This window comes from Cucurbita pepo, chromosome 3 (genome assembly GCF_057944985.1).
Source record: "Cucurbita pepo subsp. pepo isolate OVF chromosome 3, ASM5794498v1, whole genome shotgun sequence".
Classification (NCBI taxonomy): Eukaryota; Viridiplantae; Streptophyta; class Magnoliopsida; order Cucurbitales; family Cucurbitaceae; genus Cucurbita; species Cucurbita pepo.
The window spans coordinates 10,236,162-10,256,481 of record NC_141800.1 but is presented as its reverse complement, the minus strand read 5'-3'; the positions used below and the strand labels follow the sequence as shown (position 1 = coordinate 10,256,481).

At 39.9% G+C, this 20,320-nt stretch overlaps 1 protein-coding gene, 1 long non-coding RNA gene and 1 pseudogene across 2 annotated transcripts; all 3 read right to left on the bottom strand.

Moving 5' to 3' along the window:
- Nucleotides 1–214: 214 nt before the first annotated feature.
- Nucleotides 215–3,943, bottom strand: LOC147793214 (uncharacterized; annotated as a pseudogene).
- An 852-nt stretch (nucleotides 3,944–4,795) lies between these two features.
- Nucleotides 4,796–7,038, bottom strand: LOC147793213 (uncharacterized). The gene is made up of 3 exons (XR_015420496.1): nucleotides 6,663–7,038; nucleotides 6,028–6,107; nucleotides 4,796–4,823 (listed from the first exon to the last, which is right to left on the bottom strand). It is a non-coding gene; the product is annotated as an uncharacterized LOC147793213 (long non-coding RNA).
- Nucleotides 7,039–7,594: 556 nt separating this feature from the next.
- Nucleotides 7,595–8,790, bottom strand: LOC147793212 (uncharacterized). Its single transcript, XM_087121902.1, has 2 exons — nucleotides 8,010–8,790; nucleotides 7,595–7,635 (listed from the first exon to the last, which is right to left on the bottom strand). Exons 1-2 carry the CDS (start codon nucleotides 8,788–8,790, stop codon nucleotides 7,595–7,597), a joined length of 822 nt encoding a protein of 273 aa, XP_086978028.1.
- Nucleotides 8,791–20,320: the final 11,530 nt, after the last annotated feature.

Here is a 20,320-nt window from a genome sequence, read left to right as displayed (position 1 = left end):
CTGCAAACTCGAGGTCTTTCCTACGAGAGTCTGCATAACTCTTCTGCCGACTTTGTGCAGAGAGTATCCTCTGTTTGATTTTCTGTACCGCTGCGTTGGTAGTCTGTACCAACTCTGGCCCCAACAACTGTTTCTTGCCTACCTCCTCCCAGAATATAGGGGTCCTGCACCTCCGCCCATATAGAGCTTCGAATGGTGCCATCTGGACGGTTGCCTAGTAACTATTGTTGTAGGCAAATTCCATGAGGGCCAGGTGCTCGTCCCAGCAACCTGCAAAGTCTATTACACACGCTCTCAACATATCCTCTAGGGTCTGATTAAGTCTCTCGGTTTGCCCATCGGTTTGAGGGTGGAAAGTTGTAGTGAACTTGAGTTGCGTTCCCAACGCCTTCTGTAACCCCTTCCAGAAGTTAGAAGTAAACTTAGCATCCCTGTCAGACACAATGTTCACTGGCACGCCATGCAGGCGGATTATCTCCTTAACATACAACCGGGCCCACTGGTCCACTCGGTAAGTAGCTCTACCGGGTATAAAGTTGGCCACTTTAGTCAATCTGTCCACAATGACCTAGATGACATTAAAGCCTCGTCGAGTCTTTGGTAGGCCCGCGATGAAATCCATGCTTATTTCCTCCCATTTCCACTGCGGGATATTCAACGGTTGCAACAACCCTGCTGGTCGCTGTCTCAGGGCCTTTACCTGCTGACAAGTCAAACACCGACTCACATACTCAGCCACATCCTTCTTCATTCCTGGCCACCAATAACTACACTTCAAATCTTGATACATCTTAGTACTACCAGGGTGGAACGTGTAGGACGTGTTGTGTGCCTCAGTCATGATTTCTTGTAGGATCTTCTCATCCCGAGGTACGCATAATCGGTCCTGCCACATCAAACCCCCTTCAGAAGAGACTGAATATCCGTCTGGTCTCTCAGTTTCTTGCTGACCTCAGATCCTACTGAGGTGCGTATCAATTCTCTGAGCTTCAATGATACGTCTCTTGAGGGTGAGTTGGACCGACAGTTGCGCTAGTTGAGCGGTAATGCCTCTAACCAAGACTTCTATTCCAGCCCTCTGTATCTCATCCTGTAGGTACTTCTGCCTCGTGATCAGGGCAGATGTGTGGGCTGTCTTTCTGCTCAAGGCGTCCACCACTACATTAGCTTTTTCAGGGTGGTAAAGTATTTCAATGTCGTAGTCCTTAACTAGTTCTAACCACCTCCGCTGTCTCATGTTGAGTTCTTTTTGTGTAAACAAATACTTGAGGCTCTTATGGTCCGTGTACACTTGAACTCTCTCCCCATACAGGTAGTGACACCAGGTTTTCAATGCATATACCACGGCTGCTAGTTCCAGATCGTGGGTGGGGTAGTTGCGCTCATACTCTTTCAGCTGCCTAGAGGCGTAGGCTATCACTTTGCCCTTTTGCATGAGTACACAACCTAGCCCTTTTCCTGAAGCGTCGCTGTACACCACAAGTCCGCCTGATCCGTCAGGCACTGTAAGTACAGGCGCAGTGACCAACCTCTTCCTCAGTTCTAGAAAACTCTGTTCACACTCTTGAGTCCAGATAAAAGGTTTTCCCTTCTTGGTTAATTGTGTCAACGCTGCAGACATTTTTGAGAAATCTTTTACAAACCTTCTATAGTAGCCTGCTACACCCAGAAAACTTCTTACTTCAGTGACCGTGGTTGGTCTAGGCCATTTCAAGACTGCTTCAATCTTAGCTGGATCCACAGTTACCCCCTGACTGGATACCACGTGTCCAAGAAAAGCCACTTCCTACAGCCAAAATTCGCACTTCGAAAATTTGGCGTACAACTGATGGTTTCTCAGTAGAGTTAAGACCCTCCTCAGGTGTTCCTCGTGCTCCATTTCAGACTTAGAATACACTAAGATGTCGTCAATGAACACAATCACGAAGGTGTCTAAGAATTCCTTAAACACTCGGTTCATCAACTCCATAAACACTGCAGGAGCGTTGGTTAATCCAAAAGACATGACTATGAACTCATAATGTCCATAGCGACTTCTAAAAGCTGTTTTAGGTATGTCTTCCTCTCTGATTCTCATCTGGTGATATCCTGATCGCAGATCGATCTTAGAGAACACCGTTGCACCCTGCAATTGGTCAAACAGGTCATCTATCCTTGGGAGAGGATATTTATTCTTGATTGTGACTTTGTTTAATTCTCTATAATCTATACATAATCGCATAGTTCCATCTTTCTTCTTAACAAATAGCACCGGGGCTCCCCAAGGTGAGACGCTAGGCCGTATGAATCCCTTGTCCAAAAGTTCTTGTAACTGTATCTTTAGCTCCTTGAGCTCTGCAGGTGCCATTCTATATGGCGCTTTGGATATCGGTATTGTCCCTGGTTCGAGGTCAATAACAAAATCTACCTCTCAATTAGGGGGCAACCCTGGGAGCTCTTCTGGAAATACATCCTCAAATTCCCCAACCACAGGAAAAGAGGATACCTTTAGACTGGTCTTATTGACTTTTGTCACACTAGCCAGAATTGCCCAGGCTCCCTGATTCAACATTTTTCTAGCCTTCAACGCCGTGATGACCCTAGGGGTGCTTCTGGATATATCCCCTTTGAATTCAAAGTTCTCTCCTATCAGGGGCCTAAAGGTTACCTTTCTTGCTTCGCAATCGATGAGGGCTCGATTCTCGCCCAACCAATCCATCCCTAGGATCACGTCGAAGTCTTGCATACACAAAACAATCAAGGATGCTACAAGTTTTCGCCCTGCAACTATCACACTACCACCCCTAACCCTATGGGTAGCAGTCAAGCATTTAGTTGCTTCATTTGCTGGTGTAGACACAGTAAGAGGAATCTCTAGGGGTTCTAATTCTAGGTTTGCAGATTTCACAAACCCCTCAGAAATAAATGAGTGGGTAGTACGGTGATCAAGGATAGGTAGTGTACCTGTCACCACTGTGTCAGTCTCTTCTGCTTTCCTAGTCGTGATAGCGTGGGCCACAGCTCGAGCTTGCTGTGTGGCTCCACGACCCCTCTAATACTGTTCAACAGGTCTATTTCCCTCATGGTTTCTCTTATGAGGGCAGTCAGCTATGCGATGGCCTAGCTTGCCACAACCAAAGCATCCTCCTGTTCCAGCAAAACACTCTCCCTCGTGATATTTCCTACAATTAGGGCATTCAGGTCTGTTATACACTGGGGCTCTACCCCTACGTTCAAAACGTCCTCGAGGCTGTCTGTCAGATCTAAAAGAGTTTCTGTTAGGCCTTCTTCGTTGGCCAAAGGCATTCTGAGTGGTCACCACTAGCACATTTTGCTTTGCCACCTGCCGTGGCATATCCATCACTGTTGCCACTCTCAAGGCTACAGCATAATCTGAAGTTGTTTGTACCAAAACTGGACCCTGAAGCAATATTCGGAGACCAGCGATAAAACGATCAATTTTCATCTTCTCGTTACTGACATACTCAGGGCAGAACCTTGCCAGTTTATTAAACTCCAGATCATAATCCTCAACAGTTTTGTCCCCCTGTTTCAGTTCTAGGAATGCTGTTTGACACTTGTGTCGGGCAACCACTGGGTAATATTTACATAGGTAGGCTTCCTTGAACTGATTCCAAGAAATATACCCTTCCTCTGGTGTAATGGCCCTCTGTGCACCTTTCCACCAAAAATGAGCTTCGCCCTTCAGCATGTAAGTCCCACAATGGACTTGATATTCAGGAGGACATTTCATGTATATAAAAGCTGTCTCTACAGCCTCCAGCCAAACCTCAGCTGCAACTGGGTCCATCTTACCCCCGTCAAAAGTGGGCGGTTTATACCTCTGAAAGTCCTTCAAATAACGGGACTCTATAGTCGTGCCCGGATCACTCGTCCCCTGCACAGTGGTCTGGTTTGTTGCTAGAGTTTGCATTATCTGAGCCATCTGTGCCTGAGTCTCCATGGTGGCTGTCATGAAAGCCTAAAACTCATCCCTTGAAATTGTCGTCGTCGACTGAGCAGGCACCACAGGAATCGGTGCTGGCGCTGGTGGAGCTTCTTCAGGTTCCTGATCCTGAGGAGCAGTCTCAAGAATAACTCGAGGCTCGGCCTTCCTTCGAGCTCGCCTCGGCACGGGCGCCGGTGGCGGCATTTGTTCCTCATTCGAGGTCAGTTCTGGGTTCTCCTCCAGAGGTGGGTGCTGCTCCATCTCGAGGAAATGAAGATTTGGGTCCTCTTCGACCCTTCTCCTGCCCCTCCTAGGACCAGGCCCAAGGTAATCTCCTCCTCTCTTAGGCGCCATTATCTGACAACAGAGGGGAGTGAGTCAAAAATGCGTTCTCATTGTGCCTAATTCAAAGAAGCACATCCTTAATATTTTAATCCTCGTCTTAGATCCCATAACATATAACTCAAGTCTTCCTATTTCTCAATTATCAGAGAACTTACCAGGTCGCGGCGGAGCGTGTCGAAACTTAAGCCACAGAGATATAAGACTCTACAACCTAATGTCTACAGGACCTTAAAACCATGCTCTAATACCAAACTGTCACAGCCCAAAATTTGAATCTCGAAATTAAGAGCCGGACCAACAGACTATGTAATGAAATCGTGTAAGAACCAATAGAGAAACGAGATTACACAAAAGAAAACTTTAACAATTATGAAGGAGGTTTAAAATCCAAAACAAGGTGTTCAAATATGAATAGTAAGTAAGCGGTTTACAAAACGATGCATGACAAATCTAAACAAAATTATGCACAGACTCCTAGACGCCCCGGGACACTCTTCTGTGGCATTAAGATTCAGCATGCATTCCCGCCTCGATCCCTGGCCTCACTCGCCTGAAAAAAAAGGAGTAGAAAGGAATGAGTATAAAAGAATACTCAGTAAGTAGCCTACTTGTAGGCTCTTTTCGCATCCTTATCTTGGTAGGTAACCACGGTCTTTCTCGGGTTTCTGATCAGGGTGATCTAAGCTACAACTCTCTTTTCTGTATCATAAAAGGCTTGCCCATCTTATGCAGTGAAATGATCAGTGTCCTGAGGTGAGGCGCGACCTCATAAGCAAATCTGAGGGGATCGTATGGCTGGATTTGAATACGTGACTCTCTCTCTGAACATCATCCGTGGAGGTTAATTGACGACCCTCACACGGGACCATACATCCACAAAACGGGGTGCGACCCCCTATGTGTCGGTCAGCTACTGAGTCATCCTAAGTGGCTCCACGTCCCTCGCTCAGGGACGGGTTTCTACGGCCCAGGAGTCCTGTTCAGAAGACCCCTTAGCTATCACCACTAGGTCTGGACACCTGTCACACTTCCCTATCCGGATCTGCAAAGCTCAACGATCACCGTACCAGAGCTCTATCTCGACGGTATGGTATCGGAGGAGAGAGGGAAGTGGAGGTTCTGATGACACTATCTTCACTGCTCAACTCTAGCGGGCTACCCACAGTTACCGTGGTGACCTATTATTCTTTCTAGGGTGGAACTTGGTGCCTTGGACTTAGATTCGTGTTTCTCTAGGATTCTCGTGCCTGGTGTCACAAACCTATCGGGTTTGGAATTCTGGGTTCTGGTTCCGTCGGTAATCATTTCACGGGTCTAATTGCACGGTATTCTAGAGGTCCCCCAGTCTAGGGTCTCGTCTAGCTTATTTAGCCATAAGCATCCTAATCTAAGCTCATAATTTCTTCCTATTCATCCAGAAAGATAATCCAAGCAATCATCATACAATAGAGTTTACACGCAGCAGTTCATGCAAAATTATCAAACATGCTCAACGGGAAGATAACGTCCATCTTTACCCGTAACGCAGATTTCACAAGTTTCCCAACCCCCTCATTCATACATATATTATCAGAGTCTCAACCAAAACAGATTTAATACACATTTTGTATCTAGCTTTCCATAATCATCTTATATTCGCAGTTTCTATAATAAGACGCTAAGTCGGGCTAGCTAATTTCATAGGTGGTAGCATGCATGCTTGTTCCTAGCGGTTCCTACAAGTACTGCTTGTGGAAGTCCAAATGGCTACTTACTTGGTCGACGCGTGCCTTCCCGAGTTCGAGTTTTCTTGATGGAATGGATTCCAACAATTCTGGAATTTTCTTCACAGGTCCTAATTCACATAATAATAGGGTCAGCATCAAAATCGGGTCGGAAAACAAGCAAACAGAGACCGAACGGGAAGAAAAACAGTGCCTCACGCGCGACGCACGCGCCCTGGAAGGTCACTACGCGCGCGTGCCCTATACGCTTCTCCCCCGCGCAGGCGCGGGTCAGAGGCACCGGGTCGGGCGCTTCGCGTGCGGCGCGGGTCGGGCCGGCCGGGTCCGCGCGCCTGACGCGTGCCCGCTGCCGGGTGAGGACGCGCCTCACCAGCCGGTGATCGACACGTGTCAATCACCAGTTTCGCCGCTCTCCTCCGCACGCCGTCCGACGCGTGGCGGCCTCCACCCTCTCTCCTGCCTTCATTTTTCAGGTCTCTTTCCCGTTTCGATCTATTTTCTCCCAATTTTTTTATCTTCCAATCCGTAATCCGATTCGTTAAATTTTCTTCACGAAACTTGTAGACCTCATATTCTACTCCTTGGAAAGAATTTTCTTAAATTTTTCTGATGATCACAGATCTTATTATTTGAGTTCAAATTCGGAGAAAAACACAAGTTCTTACCGAAAATCACGTTATCTTTAAACTCCGATTCGAACGCCGATCTTGGCCGCCTTCACTTCAAAACTTAACCAGATAGTGCTGTTGGGGGGTAAGAGTCCAAGGATCAACACAAAACGTTGCTAGCACACGAAAATCTTGATGACTTCTCAATGTAGATACTCGTGGACTAACCTGAAGTTCTTGAACGTTTTGTCGAAATAGGAAGGTGCGATTCGTGAGAGCACCTTGCCTCGAGCTATTCAACGGTTTAGATTGGGGACTCGGTTCTCCGGCGTCGGTTCTAATCCGATCTCCTCCCCTTCCTCAAAACCCTAATCTTCTTTCCCTCTTCTTTCTCTTTTCCCCATTTTAACTCAGCCAAAACAGACCCCTCAACTAATAAGGGCGAAATGACTAGTTTGCCCCTATTGTAACCATTTTTTTTTCGGGCGCTACACCTAAATACTCTAAGGAACTTTAAAGAACGTTTGTAACCATACCAAACTTCAAATGGTGTCAGATCCTTCACAGCTTTTGTTGAAATTCGATTTTGCAAGCACACAATAGTGTTTGCTGCTTTTCCCCAAAAACGTTTTGGAAGATCCTTCTCATGAAGCATGCATCTCATCATCTCCATTATGAATTTATTCCTCCTTTCAGTGATGTCATTCTGTTGAGGAGTGTATGGTGTTGTCAATTGATGTTCAATTTCAGCCTCTTCACAAAACCAGTTAAAAGTTTCTGAAGTGTACTCCTTGCTATTATCTGATCTTATAGTCTGAATCAAGCATGCATCTTCATTCTCAACTTTTGCTTTGAATTTCCAAATTACACCCGCAACTTCTGACTTTTGCTTCAGCAAGAATATCCAACACATTCTTGTTAGATCATTAATAAAAGCAATGTAATAAAGATTACCATTTAATGATGGTGTTCGCTGAGGACTACAAAGCTTAGTAAGAACCAGTTGCAGCTTTTTCGAGCCTCTCCATGCCTGTTTAGGAAAGGGTTGCCTATGTTGCTTCCCAAAATTACAAGTACGGCAAGGAGACATGTCCTCATCAATGTCAGTGAGTTCTTCTACCAGCTTCTTTGATTGAATCTGAAGCAAACCTCGATGATGAAAGTGTCTAAGTCTTTTGTGCCAAATCTCAGTGGCACTAACTCTGGATATAAAGGCCGTCGGATTTAGAGCAAAGCTTTTTCCTTCCATTTTGACATTGAACAAGTCTTTGCCACTAGCATCTTTGATCAAGCACTGCTTATTCTCAAACAACACTTTATAGCCTTTATCAAGTAACTGACCAACACTTAAGATATTTTGATCAATTTTAGGCACAAATAAAACATCTGGAATAAATTTTGTACCTTCATAATTTGTTATAGCTAATGTGCCTTTACCCTTGACTTCCAAGTGTTCACCATTGCCAATCCTCACTCTCTTATCTTCTTCGGTATCTCTTAATTCCTCAAAAGACTCCTTGTCATATGTCATGTGATTTGTGCACCCACTGTCAATCAACCAGCTCTCGCTTGATTCTTTGCTTGAGGAAGAAGTGACCATACACAATTGATCTTCTTCTTCTTCTTCTTCTTCTTCTTGATCAACTACCTGTGCATCTACTTCTTTCACCAGATCTTTGGCTTTGCAGATCACAACTTCATGTCCAAGTTGATTGCATTTGGAGCAGAAGGCGTCAGGTCTTCTCCAACACTTGTATGGTGGATGACCTTTCTTCTCACAATGGTGGCAAGGTGGATAGGATTTTTTGAAACCTCCTCCTTTTGTCTTCTGATAATTGGCAGATGAATTTCCATATGTCAATTGATTTTTGAAATTTTTATTGTTTTTATACCTGTTGCTGTCTTGATGCTTAACACGTAAGGCACCTTCAATCACCCCTTCTTGCCTCATAGACCTCCTTTGCTCTTGTGCTTGTAAAGCATTCAAGAGCTCTGTAAGAGGAATCTTTGACAAGTCTTTGGTGTTCTCCAGAGTAGTAATGGTGGCTTCAAACTTCTCTGGAACAGTGACTAGCAGCTTTTCAACGATCCTTGAATCATTTAAAACAGAACCAAGTAATCTCACCTTGTTGGCAATGCTGAGAAGTCTGTCAGAGTACTCTTTCACCGACTCTGACTCCTTCATCTTCTGCAACTTGAAATCCCTAATCAAATTTAGGGCTTTCATTCCACGAATCCTCTCATCTCCTTCATATTCGGCCTTGAGATAATCCCAGATTTCCTTTGCTGTTTTGAGGGACATTATTCGCATGAAGATCATTTGTGATACAGCGGCAAATAGGCAAGCTTTCGCCTTTGATTTCCTTGTCTTCTTTTCCTTCTGTAATTTGATTTGTGCTACGGTAGGATTTGCTGGAAGCGGAGGAACCTCGTAATCCTCTTCTATTGCTTCCCAAAGATCCAAGGCCTCCAAATAAGTCTCCATACAAACTGCCCACATTTGATAATTGTTTCCATCGAAAATTGGTGGTGCAACAGCGGAAAAACTGGATTCTCCTCCCATTTTGATCTCACAGATCCCTTAAGAAGATAGCTCTGATACCAATTGTTAGTGAAAGAGTGAGTTATTGAATGATTGATGAGAAGATTGAATTTTGGAGAGCAAGAATGCTCCATATTTATACAGAGAATACAAAAGATATTCAGAAAATCTACCTAAAATATCGGGAGAAAATCTGGTAACAAACCAGTAAACAAATCAAAATCAAATCAAATCTAAACAAATACGTGATCTTTAACAGATTCAGGAGCCACCCATAACTTTATGACTGAGACAGAGGCAAATAGGCTGAACATAAATTGGCATCGAGACTCGAGAAAAATGAAGGCCATCAACTCTGTAGCCCTACCTATCCTTGGAATAGCAAGGATGACCGTCTCAAATTGGGGATGTGGAGTGGGCAAGTAAAATTTGTGATCATCAAGATGGACGATTTTGATGTTTGTACTTGGAATGGAATTCTTATTGGAACATAAAGTCATCCTTAGCCCTTGGCCAAATGCTTGGTTATATCAAGATCTGCCCCCACCGTTTTCCAGGCGAGTATCAAGAAGTCTAATGGGATAAGGTTGATATCGGTGCTCCAATTGAAACGAGGGCTTGCACACAACGAACCCACGTTCATGGCCATACCTTTGGTCGAAGTTGAGGGATCAAAAAACTTCGTCCCCATAGAAATTCGGTAGGTACTAGATGAGTATCGTGGGGTAATGCTAGAGAGTTCCCCAAGAACATTACCTCCTCGTTGGGTATAGACCACAAGATTGAGTTGATGCGACCATGGACAACATGTCCTAGACAAGCATGACTGGGACACTCGACATATAGCTATAGACAACACACCTTGGACAAGCATGATTGAGACATCCTTCCTCAATCAATTGGTTGACATCTCTGTCAATCGACTCTTCACAAACTCAGTGATGTAGGTTGAGGCTGACTTCAGGTCTCTAACGCGCTTCCAGCTGATCTTAGCATTGAGGAGTCTCTTCCAATCTGCAAGGAACTGTTGAAAACCACTTCTTGGTTTGTTGACTCTTGGCGTCTTCTCTGTCGGAGCTTCTCCTACTTTCTTTGCTTGGAGCTTCTCCCGACCAAGAACATTCCACGTCCATGAGGCTTGTGTTGGGGTTGACTCGCTTGGACTTCCCTCTTCAAATACGGTAATGGCAGCGAACATAGGTTAATCATGGCTTAGATCCTTTCTCAACTGTAGTGCTGACATCATTTTCAACCCTGGATGACGTGTATTTGTCTTGATAATCGCAAGTTGAACCTCGTTATTACTAAGATTTTTGCTAGGGGCATGGGAATGACTTTGTGTTCTAGTAGGAAGTCCATCCCTAACACAATGTCGAAATCGTCAATCTTAATTATCGTAAAGTTAGTTTGTCGAGTCCAAGTCCAAGTCCACAGGTTGATGGGAGTTCTCTTCACAACTCCTAAGCGGGTAAATATGTCAAATTGATGACCCTCGTCTTTCTTGTGTCTCGATGCCAAAAGATATTCAAGTGTTTTACTTCGGTCTTTGTCATAAAGTTGTGGGTGGCTCCAAAGTCGACAATTGTGTTTTTGGCCGCTCTATGATTAAACCAGGCTTCAACATACATAGATTGCGTTCCACTGGCTCTTCTGTTTCTTCCACTCTCTTTTGGAGAGCAGGCAAGTACTTTAGTGCCCCCACATGGAGGTGTCCAAAATTCTTAGCTAATGGTATTATTTCTACTCGTTCATACTTAACTTTTGAATTCACTTTGAGCTTTTTTTATAAGTCACATAGTGCCACCTTATGTGGGCATTTAGATACTTGATGAGCCCCCTTGCATATGAAGCAAGACAGATGGTCATGGTTTTGATTTTGACTATGGTTTTGATTTTGACTATTCTGGCTAGAGTCCATACCCTTCTGTTGGGAGGATTTGTATTCCTCCTCTTTGCCTTCAAGCCTATCATTTCTGAAAATATTTACTAAAACCACCATAACTAAATGGTGGTGAAGTTTCTCTATTTATAATCATTTACAGAATAGAGAACTATGGATAATTACAAATGATATGGAAAGAACAATAAATGGATATAAGATATTTGACTACAATAAGAGGACAAATATGATATCTTTGCTAAGCCATAATGGAAGACAAATATCTAGATATTTTTCTATAATAAACGGTCAAATATGATGCATATGGTAAACCATAATTCAAGGCTAAATATCCTTAACACCCCCTCCCACGCAAGCTGAGCGTCGGATTTGACCAGACATGAAACTTGGATCTGAAAAATTCAAAGAGAGGTTGTGAAGATGTCAGTAACTTGGAGATTGGAAGGTACATACTATGTGTGAAGTTTGCCAGCAATAACAAGTTCCTAAAGGAAATGATAATCTAGTTCAACATGTTTGGTTTGCTTGTGAGAAAAGATTAGAGCTAAAAAAAAATAGTAATCTTGTTGTTACATAAGAGTAAGGGTTGTTGTGAAATAGGGACCTTGAGGTCATGCAAAAGATGCGTAAGCCAAAGAAGTTCAGCAGTAGTCGTGGCAAGAGCACGATGCTCAGATTGACAATTGGAGAGTGAGGTAGAAGGTTACTTTTTGGCACTTCAAGAAACGAGATTGTTACCAAGATAAATAGAATAGCTGGATGTAGAACGACGAGTATCGGGACAACCAGCCCAGTCAATATCCAAATAAGCCACTAGCGCACTAGGTGTTGGGTTTTATGTCCTAAAACTCATAGTTTGTAAACAAAAACATATTCTATTTTCAATAAAGTTATTATTGTTGTTTATTCAGTAAAGATTGTTATTGAATAAAGTGAACTTTACGATCATTAATCTAAATCCAATAAACTAAGAACACTCTAGCTATAGTATGATTATTTGAACTATATGTAGAGACATAAGAGTGGATCAAGTTCAAGTATAGATAGTCAAAATGATCTATAGTACAAGGATAAGGTTGAGTACCTTATTCTGGGGACACTATGGATGCGACCCACTTTTGTATATGATATAAACAATGTGATCACTAAATTGTACATGTGGAGACATGCGAGTGGGGGCGTCCTATGAAATGAGTATTGCATAAGATCGGACCATGAAGAAAACCACTCTCACTTTCTAATGTCGTTTACTGTTGAGATTGATTTTCTTTTCATTCGATAACCTAGGTAACTCGGTTTTAATCCTGAGCTAACCATAAACTCCTGTTTATTCAGAATTATCCTTAGATTTGCATGGGTGAGAGTGGCTCTAGTTCGCCGACTCAATAGGCCTCCCATTTCAGGGGTAAGACTGGGTGAATGGCTGGGGACGTGTAGTGCAAGATGGAATTCACTCCTACCCACTTTTAGGGATAGAAGAGAGGTAGTTCCCTTAAGCACTGACTCCAGGTCTTGAACAAGGGGCCCCACCCTATCATTAGCCTGAGAGGGATTCGGTTTACTGGTTGGACTACAAACCAATTGTTCATTAGAGGATCAGTGAGACATAAGAAACAAGAAGTAACTTTAGGGGTAAAATGGTAAATTGACCTAGCTCTAGTTACGAACAACCTGTGAAGGATCGACTTACTAATCATGGTTATATCAAATAGAGAGAAATATATCTATAGTGAGGGGAGTGCAACTACTAGGCTATAGTGGAGGGTCCTAGTAGTTAACGAATGTTGGTTAACAAGGTTAATGAGTTTAACTGGTTAATCTTGGATCGTTGGAGCCCATGATCTATAGCTCGATTAGGTCCCTCTGCTAGCTCATATCGGACTAAACCATAGAACAGTGTGACGAGTGAGTTCGAAGTGTTCGAATTCAAATTAGGGAATATGCGCTACATATATACGATATATTTAACCGCATTTTTGTTTTATTTACGAATTAAACAAAAAGAGAGAATTTGAGATATTTAAATAATATTTAAATATCTTAATCAATTATGTGTCGGAGTTGATTGAGATTGACATTTGAATTAATATTAAATATTAATTAAATAGTTTAATTAATCATTTAATGTTACTTTAATTTGAAATTCATTATTCAAATTAATTGTTGAATTAAAATGAAGAAAGTCAAAATGTTGACTTCATTTAATGGAAAAATACATGTTAGTGGAATTTTAAGGTGTCAAAATTTGGTTTAACCAAATTTGCATGCTTGCCAAATAAACCCCACAAGTTTGAGTGGAATTTTGAGTGTCAAAATTTGGTTAACTCAAACATGCATGCTTGCCACATAATCCCAAACATTTGAGTGGAATTTTAAGTGTCAAAATTTGGTGATCTCAAATTTGCATGAACATGCAAACATGACTCTTTAAATAGAGTGATCATGGTACATGGAAGGTCTTCTTCTTCTTGGTGAAAAACCTTGAGAAAAACCTCTCACAAACACTCTCTTCACATATACAAAATCCCTCCCAAGTTTAGTCACTCATCGGATTCCACAATCCCGTTCTAAGGCCGGAGGATAGTGGAGAAGACACTAGTGGTGGTTCGAAACCGGTTCGTGAGGAAAAAGAAGTCTAAACTACAAAAAGGTTAGTATCTAAACTCATTAAGTTTTAATACTTATGAACATGCTAGTTATTTACTATAATTGATGTTCTAAAAGTGCCTAAGATCCAAATTGCTTCCGCATGTGTTATATTAACACCATCACTAGGAACAGTGGATGGATGAGAGGTAAGGCCAAAGTTGTAATACCCGAGCTCCGACGAGAAACTCAAAACCTAATTTTTCCTCTTTAAGTTGAACTTCCGAGATTTGATTGAGGATCTTAGAGACAGAATTTTGAGACGAGGTAGAAGAGAAAAATGTTGAGAAATATCTCAAAAATATAAAAAGAAAAATGGTGGAAAATTAGGAAAAATGGTCAAAGTCAACCTCGAAAGGGTATTTTGGTTTTTCTGCCATCTTCCTCTGAAGAACATGAAATGGAGGATAGTAAAGGAGGAATAAAAGAAAAGAAATAAAAATGGAAATGTGGGAGAGGAAAAGAAAAAGAAAAGAAAAGAAAGTAAAAGAAGGTTCTAGAGAGAAGGAGAAGTAACTGCCACTTCCGATCCGGCCACGAGGAGTTCAATTTAGGTCAAGATTTCTTCACAAATACTTCACAGTATCTATAGGAAGAATTCTAGACCCTTGAATCCTTCAAAACCGTCAAGGAACGGAGAAAATCCGTAGGTAAGTTCTTGAACCTTTGTTTTCGAATTTTCCTCAAATCTATGAGAAATATTGAGAGTTAGATTCTGAAATTTGAGTATGTTAATCTAGAGAGTATTGCACTCATAATCCGTGAAGGAAGTCTTGATCGATTCAGATCGAAAATAGGAGTTCCGGCTTTCACCCAAGGATGTAAGTATTGATGATCTTGCCAATTTTGGACTAAGTTTATTATGTATGTGGTTAGAAATAAATTACAAGAAAAATACCTATATGTAGATGGATATGAGATCTACAAATCTCGTGAAAGAATCACGTTAATCCGAGTTGTGTAGAAAGAAATACGAAAATACAAAGAAAATAGAAAATAATCGATTTTCTGGAAAATCGCAGAGATGAGAGGAAGAAGACGAACGGCGGAGGGATTCGTGTCAGAAAAGGAGAGTGATCAAGGTACATGGAAAGTCTTCTTGAAAAACTTTGAGAAAATCTCTCTTTACATATACTAAATTCCTATTAAGTTTAGTCACTCACCGGATTCCACAATTCCGTTCTAAGGCCGGAGAATAGTAGGAAGACACTAGTGGTGGTTCGAAACCGGTTTGTGAGGAAAAAGAAACCGATTCCAAATTGCTTCCGCATGTGTTATATTAACACCATCAATTGGTATCAAAGCAAGTTTTAGGCTCTTTATTTACATTAATTTGAGCATGGTGGGTACCATTTCATGAATGAAAATTGTGGTTGCTAAAGTGGATGTTTATGGTTTTTCAAGATGCATGGGAGGTGGTGGGTACCATTAGAGCCGATGGAGAATTGGAGCATCCAAATGGAAGCTCTTCCCGATTCTCAAGATGCATGAGAGGTGGTCGAAGAAGGTTCAAAGAACCAAAAGATACCACGGGTACAGCAGCACAAAACAAGGCGTTAAAAGAATTACGTTCAAAGGATAAGGCAACATTATACATGTTGTTCCAGGCTATTGACGAGTCGGGCTTTGAGAAGATTGCAAGGGCAACTATTTCAAAAAAAAGCGTGAGATACTTTGTAGTTGAGAAATTTTTTGAGTGAAGTGACTAGAAGTGAACTAAAGCTAGTAACTCTCTACGTCGACAACAAATCTGTGATTGCACTGATGAAGAATCTTGTATTTCAGGGACGCAGCTTGACACTCGCTTCCACTTCATCCGTGAGTGTGTTGAGAAGAGACAAATCGTTGTGGAGTTCGTATGCACTAGAGAGCAACGTGCGGATATTCTAACCAAGGCCCTAACAAGATTAAGTTTGCAGAGATGCAGGAATTGTTGGGAGTGAAAATTTCGAACAAAGTTATGTTAACGGAGGAGATTGTGAGCTTATAAACTTGACTTAGTAAAATAAGTCACTAACTTATGGTGTAACTTCAAGAGAATTGTGGGTAGATTTATTATAATATGCTACTAACTTATGGAACTAACTATAGGAGAATTGGTAGTAGTTGACAAATTGTGGACCAAATTTTGTGTGTGTGGACTAAGTTTTATACTTTAGTGAGGAAGATCTTAGAAGCTAGTTAGTGTTTTCTCCACCATAAATACTCATGAGATGTATGTTTTTCACCATAACAACAAAGAGAATTGAAAAGCAAATTGCTTAAGGTTTCTTTCCTTCAAAAGATCTCTCCCCTCACGTTGTTCTATTGCTTCCTTTACTTGTTTCGACATATTTCGATCGTGGATCATATCCAACATTATAGGGAACTGAATAAGAGAAAAGTGAAGAATAAGTGTCTTCTCCCTCGTATAGGGAAGCAACAGTGTTTTTCAAGATAGGCCTATGGTTAGGTTATCATCAAATCAAGATCAGAGACGGGGATGTACCCAAGACAACGTTTAGATACGGTCATTATGAATCCCTAGTCATGTATTTTGGACTCATCAATTCCCATGTCATGTTCATGGAGTTGATGAATTGAGTGTTCAAGGGGTGTTTGAAATGTTTGTTATCATGTTCATAGATGACATCCTTGTGTATTCTAAAACGATCCGAGAAGTCCTCCAGAAAGTCCTAACAATTTTGAGGGAGAACAAGTTGTATGCCAAATGCTCCAAATGCGAATTTCGGTTACGAAAGGTCTCATTTTTAGGACATTGATCACTCGTGAAGATATATAGTAAAATGAGGTAAAGTTCACAAGAATAAGTGCAAGTATACAATTTCACGAGTAGAAAGTAATAAGTAAATTATAGATTCTACATAAAACCTATTTTCTAGTAACTTTTTTAAACCACAAAAGCGTGTTCATGAGTTTAAACTCTCTAAAAAATATATATGCATAGTGATAATTGCGGTAAAAAAGCATAGAACAACGAGGAAGGTTGGATTAGAAGAACTTAAATAGATAAGTTGTAGAAACTTGTGGTGGACTTTAAACTCCTTTTAATAGATTCCAAGTCCTCTTCTGAGGTCATGTGTGGTGATTACTTTCATAACCATTTTGTAACTTCTATTAACAGGCTCTAGAAGAGAAAATATTTCTAACCTTCAAGTATCATTGCAATGGAACGGGAGTATTAAAGAGAATTTTCTTGCTCTCTTTCTTCTTTCAAACAACAGAACAATTGTGTATGTAGAGTGACCTACTAAACAAACATGTAAATCACTAATAAAAACTTTTTAATAAACTAAAATCACATCGTCAACATGCTTTAACTATATAAAACTCTCCTGCCTCTGCTATAATGTTAGAACTCTCCATAAAAATTGATTTAAATAGAGAAATCAACATCTTAATCATGAAAAATTAATAGAATAAGAAAAGAGAGTTATCAAGTTTTTTTTTTTTTTTTTTTTTTTTGTCGTTTTTCAATGGAAGTTTAACTCCTTTGAGCTCTCTCGTCCACCTTTTTGCCTTAATCTATCTTTTCTTAATCTTCCTTCTCTTTCTGCTGTCATCCGCGGCTGAATTAGGGTTCTTCTACCTCCTTCTCTTTGGTTATCACAGCAGCATCCTCTGTTCTTGTCTTTCCATTTTTCCTCTTTGGTGGCTACCCTCTTTTAAGAAAATATTTACTGTTTTACAGCGTTTCTTTCTTCCCGTTTAGGGTTGAGAAGGGATAGTTCGTCCACCTAGGAAACATCAGTTGGCTTTTTGGCCCTTAATCTCAAATTAATTAATTTTAATTAATTAATTAATTGATGTTTTGATGATAACAAACCTACCTTCAATTATTAATCATTCTCAGTATTTTGTCCATAGTGTAAGGTTGGGAATAACGATTCAACGTCTTTTTTAGTTCCTCAAATTAGAGATAAAATGAAGAAGTTTCAGTCAAAACAAGATATCCGACGTGATGATGTGGCGGCAAAATTGACATCATGAACCAATCAAATTCAAAATGAGATACCTGACGTGATGATGTGGTAACAAAATTGACATCATGGACCAGCGGCAAAATTGACATCAGAAACCGACGAAGTATGACATTTATAAATTTGGTAGGGTAACAAATGGTGGAGTTTTTAATTACATTTATAAAAGATTTCCTTTACTTTTAAATTAAAAGAGGAGTATTTGAATTATAAAATCATTTCTATTACATTTATAAAAGTTTTTGGTTATTTTTAAATGAAAAGAAATTATAATGATTTCATTTACATTTATCAAAAACTAAAATCTTGGTGTTACTCTTAAATGAAAAATTATTAATTATAATTTTTTTATTTACATTTATGAAAACTAGTTGTTATTTCAAATGGAAAGAAATTATAATAAATGGAAAGAAATTATTGATTTAAATTAATGGAAAGAAATTATAATGATTTAAATAAATAGAAAGAAATTATAATGATTTCATTTATATGCAATGAAAACTAATTTTGAGAAAGAAATTGTTTGCAAAATTATATCAATTACATTTATAATGATTTTAATTATATTTATAAAACTTTTCAATTACTTTTAAAAGGTTACCTACGTCGTTTTCATTAACATTTTATTATTATTATTATTATTATTATATATATATATATATATATATATATATATATATATATATATATAAATGAAACATGTGGTCTATAATTTTTTACGATAAATTTAAAAATAAATAAATATTATTTTTCGTGGTCCACATTTCGGTTCACGTGTGGTCCGTATCAATCCCTATTTTTACAACTTATCGCTATTTAAACTCATCACCTTTTAGTATTTTTCACAACACAACACACAGAACATTTCTTTCCTCGATCTAATTTTGTTTAAAAAGCCTCCATTGTTGCTCTCTACAAAGCTTCCAATTCTATTTTTTTTTATCTTATTCTTGAGAGAGATGTCTATTATTTCAGAGTGTTGTGGTGTGTTTTTATAAGATTTCACACAATTGTACAGGTTTGATCTTGAGCCGTGGAAATGATTGAGTTTGCTCTTGAACTCGTAAAAAGAGTGGTGTACCGGTTTGATCTTGAGCCGTGGAAAGAATTGAGTTTGCTCTTGCACTCGTGAAAAGAGCGGTGTAGCGGTTGGGCTCTGATTCGAGGAGAGAGTCAGAAAGTTTTATTCAAATTCCCAAGAGGTGTTTGGGGAGTGGGGTAGGTCGAGTTTGACTGAACCACTAAAAAACTACGGTGTTATATTTTCTTAACCCTTTTCATATTTAAGTTCTAAATTATTGTTTAAGTTTTATTACATGTTATCAAGTTTGATTGTTATTAAAAAAAATTTAATAATTACATTGTTGAAACCCTATTCACCCCTCTCTAGGGTTGTCATATCGATCCAACAACATCTAATTGGTAGTCAATGACCCACGTGACTTTTTGATTTAGATTAAAAATTTTACGTCATCTCCGAAAAAATTGCTTTGGCATCTGGTCAACAATTTGTACAGACATGTCATCGCTAGAAAGGTTGTTTCCAAATATGCTACAATATCATGGTTCAATATAAATGTTCTGAAAGTTTACCAAATAACTCACTTAAATGTACCATTAGACTCTATTTATTTAAATTGATCCTCTTTTCATGTTGAAGGACAATCAACTAATTCATTCTTATTAATTAGAATAAATAGAACAATTAATGAGAAAATGGTGAGTATGAATGCAAAATTAAATATAAAAGAGATCATTATAACTCTACTCCTAGAGAGTTATCAGACACCAGACACATAGTGTCAAAGGATGGAGTTTTAGTAGGCTCCGCAAAGGTGGAAGCAGTCACTAAGTGGGTCGTTCAACTACGAATACTAATGTATGTAGTTTCTTGGGCTTGACAGGGTACTATAGGTATTTTGTATAAGATTTTGCCATTATAGTCTCACCGCTGATGTATTTGACTAGGAAGGGCGTTAAGTTTATGCGGATTGAGGCATGTGAAGCGAGTTTCCAAGATTTGAAACACAGGTTTGTGAGTAAGTGCTTAGTATGCCAACAGGTGAAGACACCAAGACAGAGATCGTCAGAATTTTTGCAACCTCTGAGCGTGCTAGAGTGGAAGTGAGAGAATATAGCTATAGACTTTATTATAAGTCTACCGAGAATGTTGAAAGGGTATACAATGATATGGGTGATTGTCGATAGATTGACCAAGTCGGCACACTTTCTACCAAGTAAGATCACCTATAAGGAGGATAATTGGGTATAGTTAGACATAGGGAAATCGTTAGATTGCATGGAGTTCGAGTGTCTATTGTATTGGACCGGGACCCATGTTTTGCGTTGGTATTTTGGCATAGCCTTCACGTGCAAAATTTAATTAAAAAAAATTGCCAAAAAGCCAGAAAAATCACAAAATAAATAAATAAATAAATAAATAAAAAAGAAAAAATCAAAAGGAATTTTCCCAAATCCAAGTTTGAAGCTTGGAAAGTGAAGTTAGAAACCGGAGCTTTAAAGGTAGCGCCTAGACAACAGGTTTGGAGCAAAACTTGTCATAGGCTTCGATGAAATCCAATAGCCTTCAGCCCATTTATTTTCGGTCCAACGCAATCACAGACACACCAAATCCAACCCAATAACC